The 19,965-nt window shown below is 38.2% G+C and overlaps 1 protein-coding gene and 1 long non-coding RNA gene across 5 annotated transcripts in view; both read left to right on the top strand.

The window, feature by feature from the left end:
* Window positions 1-19,965, top strand: part of LOC109858652 — a 39,934-nt gene that overhangs the window by 3,638 nt on the left and 16,331 nt on the right. For all 4 annotated transcript variants that reach the window (XM_020436134.1, XM_020436136.1, XM_020436133.1 and 1 more), the window contains 4 exons: window positions 1,003-1,106; window positions 3,152-3,328; window positions 4,102-4,284; window positions 5,678-5,863. In XM_020436134.1, the coding sequence (XP_020291723.1) occupies window positions 1,003-1,106; window positions 3,152-3,328; window positions 4,102-4,284; window positions 5,678-5,863 (650 nt within the window). The remainder of the gene's footprint in view (window positions 1-1,002; window positions 1,107-3,151; window positions 3,329-4,101; window positions 4,285-5,677; window positions 5,864-19,965) is intronic.
* LOC109858653 lies at window positions 10,566-13,990 on the top strand. Its single transcript, XR_002250639.1, has 2 exons — window positions 10,566-12,229; window positions 13,639-13,990. It is a non-coding gene; the product is annotated as an uncharacterized LOC109858653 (long non-coding RNA).

Raw genomic sequence — 19,965 nt, 5'->3', positions numbered from 1 at the left:
ACCCACGCAGAAACGTGCGTGGAAGATGATCGCCGAAGGAAATCTCGACTAAATAGTTCCCCTTCGCTCTTTACACAGCATCACGCTTCGAAAATTCCCTGCAACAAGGGTTGGCAATACGAGGGATGCACATTTTGCATTGCTCAAAATTGCATTAAGTCACTTGCGGCTTTATTATAAAATAAAACTAAATAACTTATATATGAAATCCAACAAAGATTATACTATATTTGCGAATATATATTAAATATTGTTTCGATTATTAAAAGTAAAAAGTAATCACACAATTGTTAAATTTTTTATTAAAGAAGCTACTTTTGAAAGTTTAAATTTCCGAACACAGTATTTGAACCTTGTCGGCTAAGAAGTGAACAATTTTTCGGTTATCATAAAAAAGACAACGTTCCTATCTCGGGAATAACCCCGAAACTTTCAATTTAAGAATTTGTCGGCTTTTTACAAAAAACGACTCAAAGAGTTTCTTTGCAAGAGCATGTAGGGGGTGAAATGTTATTTCCCTTTTATTTCCGCTCGGAGACCGATAAAATCGACAAGAGGAGAGAGACTCGGCGGGGGATGGGATGGTGAGGCCCTCTTAAAAGGGGTGAAAACCCACCCTCGTTCATTATTCACTCGTGCTTTCGAAACGCGAGCAACAAAGATCGAGACAACACAATCGCAACTCATCCCCCTGAATTCCATCTCTCCCCCCTCCCCCTAAAACGCCCGCCGGCTGCCTCTTTGTCAATGCGTTCGCAGTCCCTAATGACCGACGTCGCTTATTTAATTGGCGGCTGTCGAACAATCGATACAACACCCGAAAGCGAAACCTTGTACAAATCGGCAATAACCTCACTTATCCGCGCGGAAATAAATTTTTTACGAAACTGTTAATTTTTTTTTTTTTAATAAAAATGACAAGCAATTTTATCAGAATTTTTCTGATTTTTTTCATCTGTCTATTGCGTTATTCATTAATTTACTCGTAATTTTATAATTTAGGTGTTCCGGCCAGAAACACTGTCGCTATGATATAACTATCGATCATCCGAGAGCAAACACCTGGGTCCCAGGTGGAATACTATTAAAATACGCTTGCATACCAGGTGAGCATGTTTTTTCATTATAGAATATACACTATATGTAATTCAATTAATTTGCGAAACGTCGCGACAAATTAAAACATTTTCACAGAATTTTCTATATATATATATATATATATATATTCAATAAATATATATATCTGATCCGCTATAAAAATTCTTCTGTCCTAAATTAGTCGCAAGTTTTTTTCATCTGTTGTCAGGTTTTTAAACGCAAAATAATTAAGTCATCTCTAATTTTAAATATAAGATCTAATCTGACTTTATTTATCGATGAGGAAGTTCTCATTTGTGCTTTGCAATCGATATGCGAGCGTGAGCGATCGACGATCAACGAATTCGATAACAAAATAAACGGACCTGTCTCTCACGGACCTCTCCGCGTTTGTCACACGCAGAGAACCGGAAAACGCACGACACGTCACGCGCGTCCGAAATCGGTCGGCCTATCAGATTTCTATCTGAGGCCGTGTATAGAGGCCATTGTTCCGACAGCTGTCGATTGATGCAAAAGCTTGATCTTTATTGACCGTGGGATTGGCAGAGCGTGTGCGCCCGGAATTTTCCCGGAAACCAAACAGCAACAAGAAACAATGCATCCGACCGAGCACAACAATTTGAGCGCACCGACGCGCGGCGAGCGGAAAGAACTTTTGTAATCCCAACGCTCTTGTAAGACGGCACGTATAAGCCGCAAAACGCGTCGAGATTTCTTACGAAAGTCGAACAGAAGGATCACGCTTCCCCGATTATTTATTGTCCGGCTGTTCAAATTTTTTCCGTTCCGCGGAAAGAACGAAATGGAATGAAAATTGTATTTTTTGCTCGACAAACAATTCGATTAACGTACTTAAATTTTACATACAGTAATGAGAACATCGGCAATGGTCCTACATAGATAACGGTAGGAATAATAGGGGGGTTATTTGTTTGTGCGATTAAATCGATAAATCAAATGGAGACCTCGCGCCGCTTTTGCGAGAGACAAAACATTCCTCGCTCGGAGAAGGTCGTAACATTTGGAGGAATATCGGAAATGACGTATAGACCGTGTCGAAGATGAGAGAGACGAAAAGGACACACACACACACACACAAAAGAGAGAGGAGGACAGAGGGCCACGCTTCCCCTGCGTTGCCCTCATTACCACCACCGGCGAATCATCCCTCGTCCCCGGAGTGGCACCCCCTATCGCTGGCAACTGGGGCAAGGACGCCACTCTCGCCTTCTGGCCCGCAATACGCGCTGCATAAAGGTCTCTTGCAATTGCATGGCAACACAAATGGACCGCGACCGATGCAGATGTTAACGCGCGATCTTATGGCTGCGAAAATGCCGCCCAATCTCCCAATTTTCCACCCCTCCCGTGAATAATTCTTTTCAAAATGATAGAATTGTGCACATGTGTGTGTATATGTGCGTGTGCGTGCCTGCAAGTAATGATCTGTCATTCGATTGGAGGGTAACCATCTGGATGGTGGGCTCCACGCACTTCCAAATCAGCGCAGTTTATATACGTGGGTGCACGTGCGAAACGTAATTCGTTATACCGTCCAAATTTGTTTTATTCGCATCGTAAAATTTGTCCAAATTTGTCAATTATTTATACGTACGTACAACGAAAACACAAGTAAATAAAACCAACCGTATAAAAGATTTTATAGTAGAGCTAGCTACATTTTCGCATTATTTGAAAATGTTTTAAAAAACAAAATAATTTATTTCCTTGTTTATTTTTCCGATGTACGATTACTTCTCGCGATTCTCGGGAAAATCTATTTTAATTTAATTTGCGCGCGTCAATAAAATATACAAAATATACGCGCGCGCGCAAACTTTTATATTTTATTTTTACGACGAGCAAATAAACCCTCTTTCGCATCGATTTGCAAAATATGATTCCTGCATATGCAGTTTACCCGAGTATGCAGTATTCCATTAGAGACAAAATGATAGCGCGTCATATATACGTATATAGCGAGGATTCGATCGTTGTATCGCGCGCGAGGCGAACCGCACGACGCGCATTAACTCTTGATTGATTGCAGAAGCTGCGGTTAGGCGATACTGTAACCAAGTGGTGAAGGTAACCGTCGGCGAAGGGGGTTACATCAACACACCGGGCTATCCTTTATACTACCTCGGAGAGAGCACGTGCGGTTGGATTTTCAGAACGTATCCGGGTCAGAGGATAGTCCTGACCTTCCACGACTTGAATATCCGCGGTAAGCTCGGCGTTGTTCTAAGCCGCCCCCTTTCCCTTCCTCTCGCCCCGATCTTTTCCGCGCGAGGACACGGGAAGGTAGAAAGAACAAACAATGAGAGACGCTGAGTTCTTTGTCATATTATATGTGAAATTTACTGCCACGTCGTTTCGAAGTTAAATGTTTGACTTTTCCATTTAAAAAAAAAAAACAACAACAACAAAAATAAAATAAAAAAACGGCAAACAGCGCTAATTTCTGATGTATTACCAGCGGATAATGGTATTAATAGTTCAGATGTTGATTTTTTCTCTTCATCGGCAATGAAAATACAGGTAGATTTACGGGTTGTGAAAATTAATCGCGCTCGTGTAAACGCGGAGAAAGATTCGGTAAAGTAAATACACACGCACACTCACATACGCAACCCCGATAACATTGTAAACAACATCCGTGCACGCGGCTCCGATAAATTTATGGCGTTTGCATAAACCAGAAGCTTGAATGATTCAGTTTAGCTTTCCGTCCTCTCGCCGCCCGCTAAATGAATAACGATTTGCTGACATGTAACTGGCTTATTACCAAAACAGAGTATCTATACCGACACGCATATGCGCCGCATATGACAGCGGAAAAGCTTCTCGTGAGATTTAAAAGAGAGGAAACGCGCCTGTCGATCTCGAAAAAAAATTAATGACTTGTGACTTTCCACACACACACATACACACACACACATTTCTTGCAAATAAGTCCGTAAATGAAAAATTTGTAAATAAATCCCTCTCTTTCGACAGATCCGAACGCGGACGGAAGCTGCGTGGACATCGTGAGGGTGAGGGATCACGGCGACACTCTCTTCGAGTTTTGCGGCACCGTGGCTGGGATTCGAGTCGTTTCCAACACAAACGAACTGACCCTCGATTTCGTCGCTGTCACGAAACTCTTTGGCGCACGGGGTTTTTTATTGCAATACCAAGGTAAGAGACGCGAAAGCAAAGTGTCACAAGTTACACAATAATTAATCCAGAAGTAACGTTAACAAAAAACAAATTTTTCTACTTTGCAAAACGGACAGACCTTTGACTATATAAGTATGAACTGCTAGTTCCTCCCCCCTCGCACTTTTACTATGCTAAAGACAATGGGTGCGTTCAGACAACTCAACAGTTGTACAACGGTTGAGAGATAATCACTTCTGATTGGATCATACTTTTGGAACCGCAGCAGATTTTGAAGAATAGTCCTATCATAAGTGATGATCTCTCAACCGTTGAGTTGTCTGAACGCACCCAATATGCCCGGTGTCACCGAGCTGAAGTTGACTGAGATATCGAAGTGCGATTTATTGCGGCTCCGCCCCAGTCAGTAAATGCCGGGAAATTCGAACAGATTGGTCGAAAAAGTTGCCGTGTGTTTTATATTATTTATTGTTCTTTAATGTCCTTATAAATTAAGTACATAATTATATTATACTGAATATCTAATTTACAATTAAAAAAAAATTTGCAGGTTAGAGATAACTAACTTACCTGTAAAATGGCAAAACTTTGACTTTTTCTCGTCATGTTTGCGTTTGTATGTCGACGATTTGCATCCATAAACAAAGCAATACATATTTGATGAAGGAAAAGATCAAACTCAGCATAAACACATCAACGACAAACACTAATTACGCAATAAATGAACGAAACAGTAACCGGTAATTTCACACTGATTTCACCATTGACGTCATTTTCACAGGAGCCTCTCCACTCTTGCAGAAAATTATTGACTGGGGCGAAGCTTACACGTTTGCAACTTGGCGACACGTCTGAAGTTAGCTACCAGCAGTCCATATATTATATAGTCAAAGGGACAGACATGGATCTCTCACTCAAAAATTGCGCATCGACGTCTCTAATAAAAATCTAGTTTTTTTTTAAACCTTATATCTTTGAAACTACTAGAGATTTTTTCAATTTATTTGTTTTTTTTTGGTGGGCGCAGATTCGTTTAACTTTTGATTAAAAAAAGAGATATTCGATTTTAAAGTCGCGTGAGACTTGATCTGTTTGACTCGTAGGTCGTCGTTTTTGAGGTCTGTCGGCAAAGAGTTAAGTCGACTGTATTGTTCGACCTTAATTATTTTACATTCCGTAAGTCATAAACTAATATAATTCCTCTCCTGGATATGACCGCAAAAAAGACGATTAATAGATTCGAGAGAATGGAATATTTTATAGTCTAAGAAGTTTTTGTCGCGCAAATGTATTTTGTATGGTTGGAAAATTCTGAAGGTCGAAACGATATCAGTTCGTAACTCGAAAGTAGAACAAAGTGTTAACTACGATCGGCAAGGTGGAAATGGAAAGAGAGAACTTATGCTTACAGTGCTGGGTTGCCCGAAGGTCTCAACGCCGAACGGAAGTTACGTGTCAAACAGTACATTGACTTCGCGAACGTTTCTATGCAGAACCGGCAGCGTGTTTTCCGACAGCGGGGAGACGAAGAAGACACTCGAATGCAAAAACGGCAAGTGGAACGAGATTACTACCGAGCTACCCGCTTGCGTGGAAGGTGAGAACATGCTTGACAAAGTAGAGCTCGTTCTGCTTTTCTTAATTTTTAAAATAAGACGTACTTTGAGATTAAGAAAAAAAACAAAGTAAAACGCAAAAAGCACCGCGCACAAAGACCAAACTTGCACACATTTTTTTTTTTAACTGTCATTATTATTATTAGAATAATTTTATCTTTTATACAAAATATCTTTCTTTTGCGCTGTATCTCGTCAGGATATAATTTAAATTTTCACGTAACAGTGCAAAACTGCGCTTTAAACAATATCTCTTGCATAAAACAATAAACACGATAAATCCACGTTTGAATCTCTCACTTTTCTCGCCGTTCATTTGTTTCGCGGAAAATTGTTTATGAAATATTATAAATTATTAAATTATAAAATATTATAAATTATTAAAAATATAAATTATTTAAAGAGAAAGAGAATTCTGTGTTTTTTTTTCTTTTTTCTTAAATGGATATTGAAATAAAAACGAGCTAGAATTCGATTACATTGTTTATATCGTTTGATTTATTTTTTGTTATATTTATGCAACGCGTTTTGTGTCGAAGCTCTGATTCGTACAAGCTTGATGCTTCACGTGACGATGAAACGTTAATCATAGATCAAAATTTATAGCTTGTTCTCCCTACTTTAAATTTCTTTCGAGCACAACGCCATCCCTCTCTTCTTTCCCCGATATTATCTACCTACAATGTACAACCCTAAACATGGTCTTTCCTGCGATTAATTCGAAACTGACATGCGCGCGTAAATTTCATGCAATAGTAGAGGTATAGTCGACGCGCGAGTTACGCAGCAAGGCGCGCGAGATAATCGATACGGTCCTTTCGCGGGTCGGAAACCCCCGTGGCACTAGCGATGGCACCGAAACCCTATAAAAATATTCAGGCGACTTTTGTGTGTCGCAAACAGCCGAAAGCTGACATTTCTGTTTATTCATTCGAGCGGTCACCAAAAAACGGTCGCAAATCGATATGTATTTTATCTTCGGTTATTAAAACTTTAATATTATTTTTTCGATTTTTTTTTTGAAAAATCTAAATATTAAATCGCAAAAATAGTATCTAAAATTTTCTATATTGAATTTTAAATTTTATTTACTTACACACAAGGCAAAAAATGAGAAGATAGATTCGAGCAACAAAAAAAATAAATAACAGCTACTTTATCAAAGACTCTTATCGGAGACTCTTATCAAACACTTTTATTTTAGTCACCGAGAACGTCAACGTTTCTCCTTCACCTGTCTTCGCAAAACAGATTGACAAACAAAGATAAATCGGGAATAAAGAAAACGCATCAAACAAAAATAAATAAATAAATAAATAAACTAAATCTAAAAATATATCAAAAAACACATATGTTGAGAGATAAATTTTGTTCACTAATATCGGAATCAGTTTGGAGTGCCATCACTACTCATGGCTGCCCATCGAGGGGGTTTTCTTTCCCCTCGATGAAGGCGGTGGGGGATTTCTCGACGGAGAAGGGGAGCATGATCGAGATACAACTCTCTCGGTAGGGGAAGGAAAGATAAGGACAGGGAGAGAGTCTTAAGGCAGAGGATTCGCGAAGAGACAACGACGACCTATACGTTCGTCGTCGTCGTCGTCGTCGTTCTCGCTGCGTCGTTATCGCGACTCCGCCAGTCGCCTGGTCGCCACGTGTCTTCTTGGACGTGAGAACAAGTATAGCGGTTTAGATTTATACCCACACAAATCTAACCTCGAAATTCTTACAAAAGTACACATACTGTCGCAAGAATTTGCAAGAAGTTTTTCCACGAGACATCTGACAGGTAAAAAACAATTTTAATTGAGATAAACTTATTTAATAACGCGAGTTTTTCAAACAAGATTGATCTCTTCACCGGCATCGCGAGTAAATTATTCCGTGTAAAAATAAAATTGACGGTTATAATAAAACGCACACGTTCTCGTGTGTGCAAAAGAAATGTTATCAAGTTGTAGAAGAGAAAAGTATAGCTGTTTCTTACTCGAGAAGCGAACTAGACAAAAACTCGAATTAATTGAAAATTGAATTAAAAATTACATATGCGAGAAATAAATATAGAAAATATATCTTCTAATTGGATTGAACCAACCGATATCAAAGACCGAAGTCAACGAAATGATCTTTCTGCTGAACCTTCACACCTCGTTGCGATCTCTGAGCTAATTAATCTCGTGTTCTGTTTCTCTCTCTCTCTTTCTCCTTTCCTATATATAAATTGTATTGTATATATATGTATGTACATATATATAGTTCGTTTATGTGAATCTCTGTCTGCTCGGATAGAGGATTAATTACTAGTGAGTCATTAATCATCGATGAGCGCAGAGAGAGAGACGTGATTAAAATGTTGATCTAGTTTTAACTGCTTCGCTCATTCGCATTCAAATCAAATTATCTATAAATTAAATTCCATATAGATTAAATTGCGAATTATGTATAAATATTTTATTTCTTGTTATATATTGTATTTTGAACGTTTAATTACATTTGCTCGTGAGAAACGTCTTGACTCTCAAGCTCAAGACATTTAATTTAAACCGACTAAATTTTTATCGTCTATATAAATATTTCCTAGCACTTTTTTTTCCTTTTAACATCTACGTTTATTGTATTTACGAAGAGTGAGAATTGTATTGTTCTTTCTGGCTTTTTTTGTATTTTTCTTTCTTTTTTTTGCGTTGTAAGTGAAGTGTACTTTGTCTCGTAAAGTGTCTATTCTTTGTCGTTTCTAAACACATATTGCGACCATTTGCGCGAATTTCGTCCTCTAGTTTCCGAGCACATACTTGGAGCATTGACAGCGGAAAGAGAGATACTGCTGGCAGCTGCGACCCAAATTAAAGCTTGCTTTGTAAAATATCATTCAGCATCGTCTAAAACTGACGAACAAAGGAAGAAAGATCAAAAAAGCTAGAAGGAAAAAATGAGAGAAAGAGATAGAGTGAAAGAGAGAGAGAGAGAGAGAGGAAGAAGAGAGAGACAGAGAAAAACACGACTCGCTTTGTACAATACGAGGCTGTCTACTCTAGTTTTCGTTCTCGCCGGCGAATTACCTTGTTTCTCGAGAAACAATTATTCGGCTACAAGAGAGAGAGATAGATAGATAGATAGATAGAGATAGAGATAGAGAGAGAGAAAAAAAAAGCTGAAGATCTTCCGCAAAAGAGATCAACAGCTGAAAACGTTTCATTTTCTCGCGTTTGTGAGAAACACCGCGAGATTAACTCGGGATTTCTCAAGGCCCCCCGGTTAATATTCTTGTACAAATGCGCGGGAGAAGTAGTGTCGTTTTCTTTCTCCGGTAATTCGATCAATTTTCTTAGAAGTTCTTTCTTAATCACGCAGAGCTGAAAAATGTATTTGCATTTATATGTATATATATTTTTTTTACAATTAAAATATCTCGTTTCTTGCTTTATTTAAGCTTATATATATCTAACCGCTACACATTTCCCGTGAAATAAAAAATTCGAACTGACAAAGAAAAGATGAAACGATGAAATAATTTTCGACGCAAAATACGTACGCGCGCGCTTTTCCATTTCAATCATTCTCGAAACAAAACCAATTTGCCAGACTCCCGAAGAAATCCATTTCAACGTGAAACGGCCCGCGCGAATCCCAATTTCTCGATATAGATAAAATCGGATTTTTCCATTCATCATTCTCGGGGAGAAAAAGAGGTATTTCGATCTCGCGCGCGCGCACACGCATTCGCAGCAGATGCATATGTAATTCGGAACTTGTGCAGCTGTAACGCTATTTTCTGCTTCTTAATACGCGAGAACGAGAGTGCGAGAGAGAGAGAGAGAAAGAAAGAAGAGAGAGAAGAGAGACGATCAGACTTGATTTTGTTGAGAGTGGAAAAGTAACAAGAACGGTGGGGATGTTTCCGATCCTTCCTCTAGCTTATATTCCGTGTCTAGCTTTAACTTTTCCTCTCTCGGTAATAAATTTAGAGTTGGTAGAATAAAACAACGGCACACACAGCTGGCACCGACCGAGCTGGCTGCGCGAAAGTAGCCTCGATCTGTTGCTCAAACGAAAAGAAGTTTGTTTAAATGCAACGGCGTAACTTCTTCTGAAATAAATTGACTCTCGTACGATTACTCGTTGAAGATACTTCTGTTTCTGTCTTGCAAGAAATTTACAAAAACAATATTTTGTATGTTAACAAACTGACGTATCCGCGGTAAATTATTATATACATCGAGATTCACATCGTCATTATTTTCATCGCCATAAGATGGAATTCTGTGAAGCAAAATCTATATAGAAATGTTTGAAAATTAAATTTTTTAATATCAGAGTCGTTAGAACTATATGTTTTAATGCTCCAAAACTTTATAGATTTTTAATATGTGCGTAGTCGTATATATATATATATATATGCAAAAGACTGTCTGCTCGCCGCCAAAATCGATTTCTACGTTCTTCACGAAAAGCCTTTCGTGTCTGTCTCTCGACCTGTCGTGCATCAAGAGAGCGGTTAACTTGTTTTTTGGCGTGAGCGTATCGACGAGAAAGAGAGAGAAAGAGAGAGGGAAAGAGAGTTGTGAAAAAAGACGGAATTATCTGGCGGGAAGGAGAGAAAGAAGAAAAAAGGGACTGTCAGAAAGAAAAAGAGAGAAGAAGAGAGAAAGAGAGAGAGAGGAGAAACATACTTGGCCCTGTTTACTCCCTCCCGTAGGTTTCCCCTTCTTCTCGCCCGCTTTTGCCCTCTCCCACTGATGCACTGAGGTTCTCCCTCGCTGTAGAGGAACAACGTGAACTGCCGAAGGGAACCTTCTCCAGTCGCCATCGGCGTTGTTCCTGATATCACACTGTACGGCGGTCGCGTCTCTTTTATCACTTGACCGGTCTTTTTGTTTATCAATGGAGAGCTCGTGTTCACGTTCACGTATTATTACGCACACTTATCCGCGATCGCCACGCATTACCAGTACGCACGCGCGCGGCGGGTATCGCGACCGCGAAGAGGAGCAATTCTGCCCGCCGCGCCTCGGGACTCCTTTCAGCGAGTGCATCGTCGTCAAGGTCGTCGCGGGATCGAGTCACAGGATCGAGTAAGATCCGACGGAAAAAAAACCTGATTCCGCGATTTTATCGTGAAGAAGGGTTTTTAATCCGTTTGCGAGATAGAAGAGAGATGCCGAAGACCATTGCCTCGAAAGAAAACAGAGAGAGAGAGAGAGAGAGAGAGAGATCATTTCGAGGAAAATATGGTTTCTGCTTCAGGGAAAATGCTCTGAGAGAGTTTGATGCTACAGAAATACAAGAAATAGTTTAAAAAAAAATACTTGATATATCGCGATCGGAAATTCTTAGGAGAAGAGTACACGAAAGATCTTTCCGCGGCGAGCAATTCCGAAAGTTTGCGGATTTTAACTGATGGTTGTTTGCAAAAACAGAGAGATCTTTCCAACCAAGTTCTACGAATTTGAACTACGAAGAAATGAGAAATGTGGTAATTTAAACAAGAGATTCTTGATACACAAAAGACGATTTCCTGTGAAGGAAGAAGCGAAATTCTTCGAAATAACGCGACTCGGATTCATTATCTGGAAATAATCTCGGCCGGGGAAATCAAGAATAAGTATCATCAAGCAACAAAGGTATCAAACATACAAAGACTCTTGCAATAGAGAATTAAAAAAAAAAAAATCAGATATAAAAAAAATCTCGACGGGACAATGAAACTCTTTTGGGGAAATAATTCCCGGAAAAAAATAATAAGAAAAATCGCGCGGAGAGACGGCGAAAGTCACCGAGTCCGAGATTAAGGTCTCTCGACCGAGCGAAATTTCGGGAGGACGTTCAAGGGAGATGTGCCGATAGAATAAAAAAAAAAAAAAAAGCACAAAAATATTCGCGTGTCGAGATCGTATCAAGGTCGTGATTCCTGAAGAACACGTGCATACTGCGTGGCCGAACAAAGTTCAGCTTCGAGAGAGAGAGGCAATTGAGTTAATTATGACTTAACCGGCCGTAAACCACTTCGGTGCGAAGTCATTGCGCGAGACTGCGCGAGAGAAGTAGGGAAAGGAAATACGAGAAAAATCAAAAAAATAAAAAGGGAGGGGAGGACAATGTACAGCTGCAACGGTATCGCTGCCGCGCTGCGATTGATTCGCGGGAAGGGAATTTCTTAGGTAACAGAATTGCCGAGTCTTTCTTTCTCTCTCTCTCTATCTCTATCTCTCGAGAGCGAGTGGAAAGAGAGGGGAAGAGAAGAGAATAGTTCTTGAGCACACAGGAGGAGGGAGTGTCGACCAACGATGGACTTTGTACCCAACTAAAATGACTCATCGGTGAGGTAGAGGAAGAAACGCGCACTTTGGGTACGTGCGATGTGTACGAAGGCGCGGAAAGGGTGAATAAGTGCATTTGCGAAACGTTAGCTAGATACATCTCCATTTGTCAATAAGAAAAATATTTATGAAAAGTGAAAAATATCCGAGCGCTTAGAAGTATATGTATGTATAATAAGAATATATAAAGTGTGTAATTTGCTCGTGAAAATTTATTAATGTGCGATACGAGCAGAGAGAACTGGATGTTTGTTGTGTTAAAATATATTTGTTGAAGTATTAATGTCAAGACTTAAGCGCTTGATATTAAATATTTCAATAAACATATTCAACACGAAGAGTTCTTTGTATCGAACCGATACTTTACGAATATATGCGAATATATACAAACGTGTGTGTGCGTATACGTAAAAGATTAATTGGAACTTGTATCGTGAAATGTGTGTTAAAATTGGATATCAAAATGAATAACATGCATTTGATGGCTTTGGAATTTTAATCGCTTGTTGATCAAATTTTAATTAATTTGAAAGCGAGATGTGTTTCCGTAAATTAATAATCGAAATGTAAATGAATTTTGTGATTGAAAATAGATCATAAAAATCGTAAAGAGTGCGCATAAACGTGTAAATTGTGAAATATAACGTTATTAGCGTTATGTAAAATTATATATTGTTGATTTAATTAAATTATTTCGTTCACACAATTTCGCCAACAAATGGAGATATGTCAGTTATCGTTTCGCACTCTTCGTCAAATATAGAGCAAAACTTCTGTTTGTTCTTTCTCTCTCTTTCTCTTTCTTTTTTTATTTATTGTAAGATATTTCCTCCTCTCTTGTGTTGTTTGCTATGCGAGATAATTTGAACAATCGCAACTGATAAATCCCGATTGTAACATGTGTTCGTCGAGTAGGACTACCATGTAACAAACAGTCGCCAGATATCTTCGGTGAACTTAGAAATGAAGGATATTTTATATAATCCAATAAAACTAACCAAGTACAATATTTACGGATCATAATCACACACTTCAAGATTATCACGATTGATAAATAAAAACGAAGTATTCGTAAATGATTTTACTATTATCTTTCAGTGTATTGATTTCTCCACGATTTGATTTCAAGTCACTTCGATATTTAATTATATTACATTGATATGTTATCGCAGCGATTATCTTTTCGCGAATTTACACACAAGCAGAGTTGCAAGATCGAGCAGAGAGCAACGAGAGCATCGAGCGGTGGGGACACGCACACAAGCCAGAACCGCCGCTGTGTGTATAACGTCACGCACACAGACGGCGGTTCTGGCTTGTGTGCGTGCCCCCACCGCTCGATGCTCTCGTTGCTCTCTGCTCGATCTTGCAACTCTGCACACAAGCGATAAAACAAAAATCGTAATCCATATATTACGATCGATCACTACTACTTTCAGATTCGTCTTTGTCGCATTCTTCTTTTTTGTTATTGCCAACGACGATCTGATCAAGATTCGAATTATTTGTGAAAAAACTACATTTGTGAGAGTAAAAACAAAACGATGTTTCAAGATACTTATTCGAAATTTTTGACTTGCTTGAAATTAATTTTGAAAAAGATGTGCATAATCAATACGAGTAACAGCAAAAAAAAAAAAAAAAAAATGCGGCAAACATCTTTGAGAATAAATTTTTACGGTGTTTACGCATCATAAAGCTATTTACTCGACAAAAACATCAAAGTGACGAAGTGCGTACTTATCTGATTGAAAAAATACATACAGAATACGATAACACGTACAAAAAAAACTTGACCTTTGTTGAAAATGAGAATAATAAAAATTCTAGAAAAGAGAAAGACGAGAGAAAAGAGAGGGAAAAGAAGATGATAATGATGCATCCGAAAGAAGCGATAATAGATAAGGTTGCTCTTTCCTCCTTTCTTCTTGTCCTCGGCTTCGCGAGGTCAAAGGGCGCGAATAGTGGAGGTGTCGTCGCGTCACGCCACCGACCGACAATAAAACCGACGAGGCAGCGTCGGCACTGTTCAGTAGCGTCGGTGCTTTGCGACGTCGCGACGTCAGTTCCAAAGTACGACTTGGCCAGAGAGAGAGAGGGAGAGAGAGAGAGAAAGCAGGAGGTAGCGCGAGTGCAACGACAACGATGATGACGCGAACCGTGGCAGAGCGTTCCCGGCACTGATTCCGCGTGCACGTGTTTTTTCCTCGCGAAATAATCTGATCGAAAAGATAGGACATTCAACTTTAAAGCGGGCTATCTCGTGCACGAAACCAATTCTGTGTTATCGAAAAATATTTTCGGAAACCACTTTATCGCGCGAATAAAAAAAAAACGAAACATACTGAGATGAAGACTATATTTCTTCTCTAAATCCAGAACTTTAGTGAAGACGAAAATCGAGAGTGAAGATTTGGAGTGAAGTTCGGAGAGACTTTAAATGGAAACTATTTTGGGAGGAAAATTGTCTTTGAAAACGACACAAAATAGAAACATATCTGAAGTGAAGTTTGAATGAGAACAATTTCTTCTAAAAAAGACAGAAGAAAGAAAACTTCAATTTTGAACCAATAATACAAAGGAGTAATTTTCCTTCAAAATTTTTGCGTTATTGCAAAATGATGAAAGAGACATTTTGACGATAAAGCTGGAATTTCTCACAGCTTTGGAGAAAATATATGGGAGGGAGTTTGGAGCTTCTTCAATTTCCTCGCTACATCAAGAAAATTACACATTAGGAATATTGAATTTTCTGCCAGAAGCAAGCGTAACAGACCTCAAATTTCATCATCCTGGATTGCAAGCTGGTTTGCAACGGAGGAAGACAACGGAGTCTCTCCGATCTTCAATCAAGCAAGTCTCTCCAAATTGCAGATTGCACACATAAACACAGTCCTAAGTTTCGGTATCTTCCGTTGCGATTGTTCCTAAAACGTCTATGTATTTAGAATCTCAATCAGTTGTGCTTGATAAATACTCACACACTCTCCGAGTGTAGCTTTAAACGAGATAAAGAGAGAGAAAGAGAAAAAGAGAAAGTGGGGGAGTTTCCGAGAATTTTAACGTGAATCCCTCGGACCTTTAGTAGGATCTAGTGGGAGCAAGCGGACAACTGTCGCACTGTATTGCAACTGTGCGGAGGAAATCGTGTAATGGTGTTGGCGCGCAGCAGGAGCTGACGGTCGGGAGATACACTAGATATAATATACATATATTTACTCGGTTTTCAAGCCCAGACACAGACTGCACCATGATTCGAATATTCACCGACACCTTCAAGAACCTCATCAGTGAGTGTCACACACGTTTTGTTTTATACGCGCCAGTAATATATATGTCACAACGACCGTAATCCAAAGTAATAAAAGGTTTATATATATATATATATATATATATATCTCCGGTGATCCAAGAGACATAAACACAAAGCAGCACTTCCTCAGTCAAACAAACTCAAAAAAGTACAGAGTCGTTTTTCTCGATCAAATTTCGCTCTTGAAATTTAATTACAAACTTTATTTCAAAATTTGCTTCTATTTTTTTTACTTATTTAGAATTAAATTTATTCTCTAAACTTTGGAATTAATTAAAACTATCTGGGTTTGATAATTTTTTTGAATATAAGTTAAATCTAAATTTATCCGAAAGAGAGCTGGAAATTTTTTATTCAGGAATTACTTCATATTGACACACACAAACATTTTTCAATAATATTTTAACGGAGGGGGATATTTCGTTAAAAAAAAAAAAAAACTGTCTTTTACGGAATATTAACGACTAAATGAAACTTCGTAAAATGAATCGGAAGAGAGAAAGAACTCAGATTATTAAAATCGAAATCTCAATATAAAGAGATTAATTATTATGAGATCAGTAGGATATAAAAGCGCGCTGTTTTTTCATGCACAATGAAATCTCAATACTTCAATATTTTACAAGTTGAAAATATCTCCATTTATATTTAAAGCGTATCAAATGTTCAAGTTATAATTTATTTATTTAATAACATTCAAAACAATGTCGACTATCATTCTTTGTGTTTATTATTTATTCACATTTTTTCTGCAGTTTTACATTTTCTCTCGATTTACATTTTAACATTTTCTAAATTTTTTGTATTTAATCAATCACGATATATTTTGAGGCTTACGTTTTACGAGGATTAATTTATTATCTCACACGTAAAGTAATTCGAAATTCTCCCGCGTTAAAGGATGATAACGATAATCGTTCAATTGTAACCGAGCTCGCAATGAGGAGCAAATTCCCGTTGATTGGAGCGCAATCTATTAAGAGTCACGGTTTGCCTATCCCGGAAGAAACGCGAAATGCACAAAGGAAATTAGTTCGTTTGCGCGACAGTAACGGAATTAAATTTCGCAGTCGTGAGACGGTCGCGTTATCTAGTGCGGCTTCTCTTCATTGTTTCTGTATATGTTGGCGTAAATGTTTGCGTCGCGCGCTAAGTTGACATTGTGAATTACATGTTTATTCTGCAAACCGCATATCCTACTAAAGAATGGTCGGAGTCGCAAAAATTAGCTTTGTTTTTAAATTAATTTGTCAGAGATATTTTCCTGGGCAACAATCTTGATTTTCAAATTCAAACTCTTTTTAAATTCGTTTCTCTACGTATCTCTAAAGGATATTATGTTCGATTTTATATAATAAAGACAAAACTTTTATATAATAAATTTAATATTTAATTTAGACACGCGTCTACGCAGCTTAAAGTCGTCAGAGTCGGTCAAACGATATTAAAAGACTCCAGTGTATTCGTTGCAGCCGATATTGAATTATGATGTTAAAAGTAAAAACCCGTCTTTGAATTTTGTTACGCAATTTGCATCGAAATTTATATTCGAAAACAAAAATTTGCAAAATCTTAAAATATTGCGAAATAAAAAAAGCATAGATTTTTATACGTGTTTTTGTGCGTCTTCCAAAATTTGCTAGACGTGCAAAAACAATATATCGTCGTCATGAAATATTTCACTTTTTTCTTTGTCTTAACAACTTTTTGATATTCCCGAACGTAGGCGTGTTTCTCAAGTCGATTCAAGTCGCTTTCTGCACGTGGCAGATGTAGCATACGTGACTGATGTAACGTAAGAGACGACAGCATCATGTATGTTGCTTCGGATTTCTCTCTCTTTTATTTTATTAGGTCAGTCCTCTTTCTCTTGTCAAGGCGACAACGCTAACAAGTTCGACATGTTATAATTACGCTGTAATTTTCTTTTATGCTATAATTATTCAGAAATTTCAGCTTGTTTTTTTTTGTATATCTGCTCAGTTTTTAAATATGTTATTGTCTTCTCCACGAGAAGAAATACATTTAGTGTGTGCCTGCGCGCATGATATTTATTACGGGAGGAATTTCGATAATGTATTTTTTAATTTGTAAAATTATCTTGCGAAAATTTCTATTCTACGTAATAATATATGTATATATTATACACTATACATATATATATTATACACTATACATATATATATGTGTGTGTGTGTGTGTGTGTATATATATATATATATATATATATAATTATTCTACTTCCGATTTTGAAAGTTCATCGCACGTTCTAAAATTAATTTTCTCTAAGAAAAGATGACGCAGTTCTGAACAGCGTGCGCTCGTATTGAAATCTCTCGGATACCCAACTAAGTCGAAGAAGAAGTTGGACTTTGGACTTTCACGAAGTTATTATAATAAAATACGAGTATAAAGTTTCGTGTGTTCGCGCGTACTCTGATTTCGATTTAAGAAGTGCGCGCGACGATTCTAATTAAATATTTGAAGTTCACGTTCTCATTGGCTTCTTTAAAGAATCTCGTATCATATATATATATATATATATATATATGTTATTGCAAATGTGGTAAAACGACACTGCGATATTACGTTGCGTTTTTGCAGAACCGTGAAATTTAAGTCACGCGAAAACATCCAACCGCGTAGATGCTCCGCGCCGTCGTTCCACGAAATAATTTCAGGCAAGGTTAGCCGGTCCCTCCCGTTTCGTCGGGGCCATTCGGGGGATTAACTGCATTATGAGGGCCTACCCGACAATTGGCGACAATTAGGTGCGGGCAAAAGATAGTCCGCGCAAGGCGTTTTAGTACCTTACTACACGACGCGCTGTTCATACCCGATATCGTTGCTCGTTCCGTATTTGAAGATACGTACGCGCGGTACGTAACATTCTTGTTATTTAGAAAAATATACGTAAAAAATATACAATATATGTGTGAAAATTTCGATTTTTCAACAAATCGAAACATTTTGATCTGTTTAAATAACTTTCAATCAATTTGATAACACATTAACCCTTCGTCCGTAGACTGTGGGTCTTCCAGACCCACTCAAAAATTGCGCATCGACGTTTTTAGAAAAAATAAGTTTTTTTTTTAAACGCTTACATCTTCGAAACTATTGGAGATTGCATATTTCAATCTGTTTTTTCTCTCGACGCCAAATTGTTCCAACTTTTGATTCGAAAAAAAGTTAAAGTTGCGTGGTCCTCACAGATCCAGTCTACAGTTTTCTTCGTAGGTTTTTTTTTTAAGTCTACAGTCGAAGGGTTAAAATAAAAGATAGAACAAAAGATATATTGAAAATGAGATTTTAAGCTTTAATATTGCGCAATGGGATCAAATAACGGACATATATATTACATTTGCAAGATAAGGTTTTGAAATTTTACTCGTCAAATTTGTCAATTCTCACTCCGAATCTGTCACTATATATTTGTTATTTTCGCGAGCTGTCGAAGAAACGCTTTAACGTGGAATAGAAACTTTTGCGAGAAATAGATTTTCAAGGTGGAACATCCAACCGTAAAATCCGAGCGATCAATAATTTTACATCGTTCGATTTCGTATCTGAGAGATGACAATCGAATTTTGCTTTATCCGGACCGAATCTGGTTATTGATCGATCTGTTTCCCGGAGGAAAACGGCTTATTGCATTTGTGGTTCGCGGCACGTGCTCTATTCGTGGCGCGAGGAAAAAAATACACACAGAAGTGTGTATCTCCGAGTTGGCAACTCCTACAGTTCGCTGATAGTCGATGACCCGTGATTCGAATCAGCGAGTGCCATCAAAATCTTCCCACATGCGATAAACGCATCGTACGATTCCCCAGTCAGCTCGTTTCGCTCTTTTTTTTTCTTTTTTCAACTGATCGAGCATGCCTCGTTTATTTACATCGTATCTCTGTATTTTCCTCCTCCTCCTCATCCGCGATCATACGACGGAAATTACTCCGTGGAAATCATTCTGCTGTCGCGTGCAAATTATTCGCGTGATCACGTGCTGAGCTTTTTAATGTGAATGGAGAAACGAACATGCAGCGAGCTGATGCACTCGGTGTTGCGCTAATTGCTCTGAAAATAGTTTTGTATGACTTGATCAACTTTTATCATCGCGTGGTAATAGATAACGAATGTTTAAAAAAAAAAAAAACGAGCGAGAAAACCTCGGACGAATAACCTCGTTCTGACCTCCGTATGTAACTTTTCAGCGCGCGCGTGCGGTTTACAAAACGAGAAGAAATTAGACGTGAACTTTCTCGCAACAGTTCATCCGTCAGTGTAAATTAGAATTTATCTGAATTGTACGTAGATCAATGATGGAAAATATGAATGAGAAAGAGAGAGAGAGAGAAAGAGAGAGAGAGAGAGAGAGAAAGAGAGAGAGAGAGGAGAGAGAGGGAGAGAGGAGAGAGAGGGAGAGAGGAGAGAGAGAGAGAGAGAGAGAGAGAGA

This window comes from Pseudomyrmex gracilis, unplaced genomic scaffold (genome assembly GCF_002006095.1).
Source record: "Pseudomyrmex gracilis isolate BER0280 unplaced genomic scaffold, ASM200609v1 scaffold_217, whole genome shotgun sequence".
NCBI lineage: Eukaryota > Metazoa > Arthropoda > Insecta > Hymenoptera > Formicidae > Pseudomyrmex > Pseudomyrmex gracilis.
The sequence above is the reverse complement of the archived record's forward strand: the minus strand, read 5'-3'. Positions and strand labels throughout refer to the sequence as shown.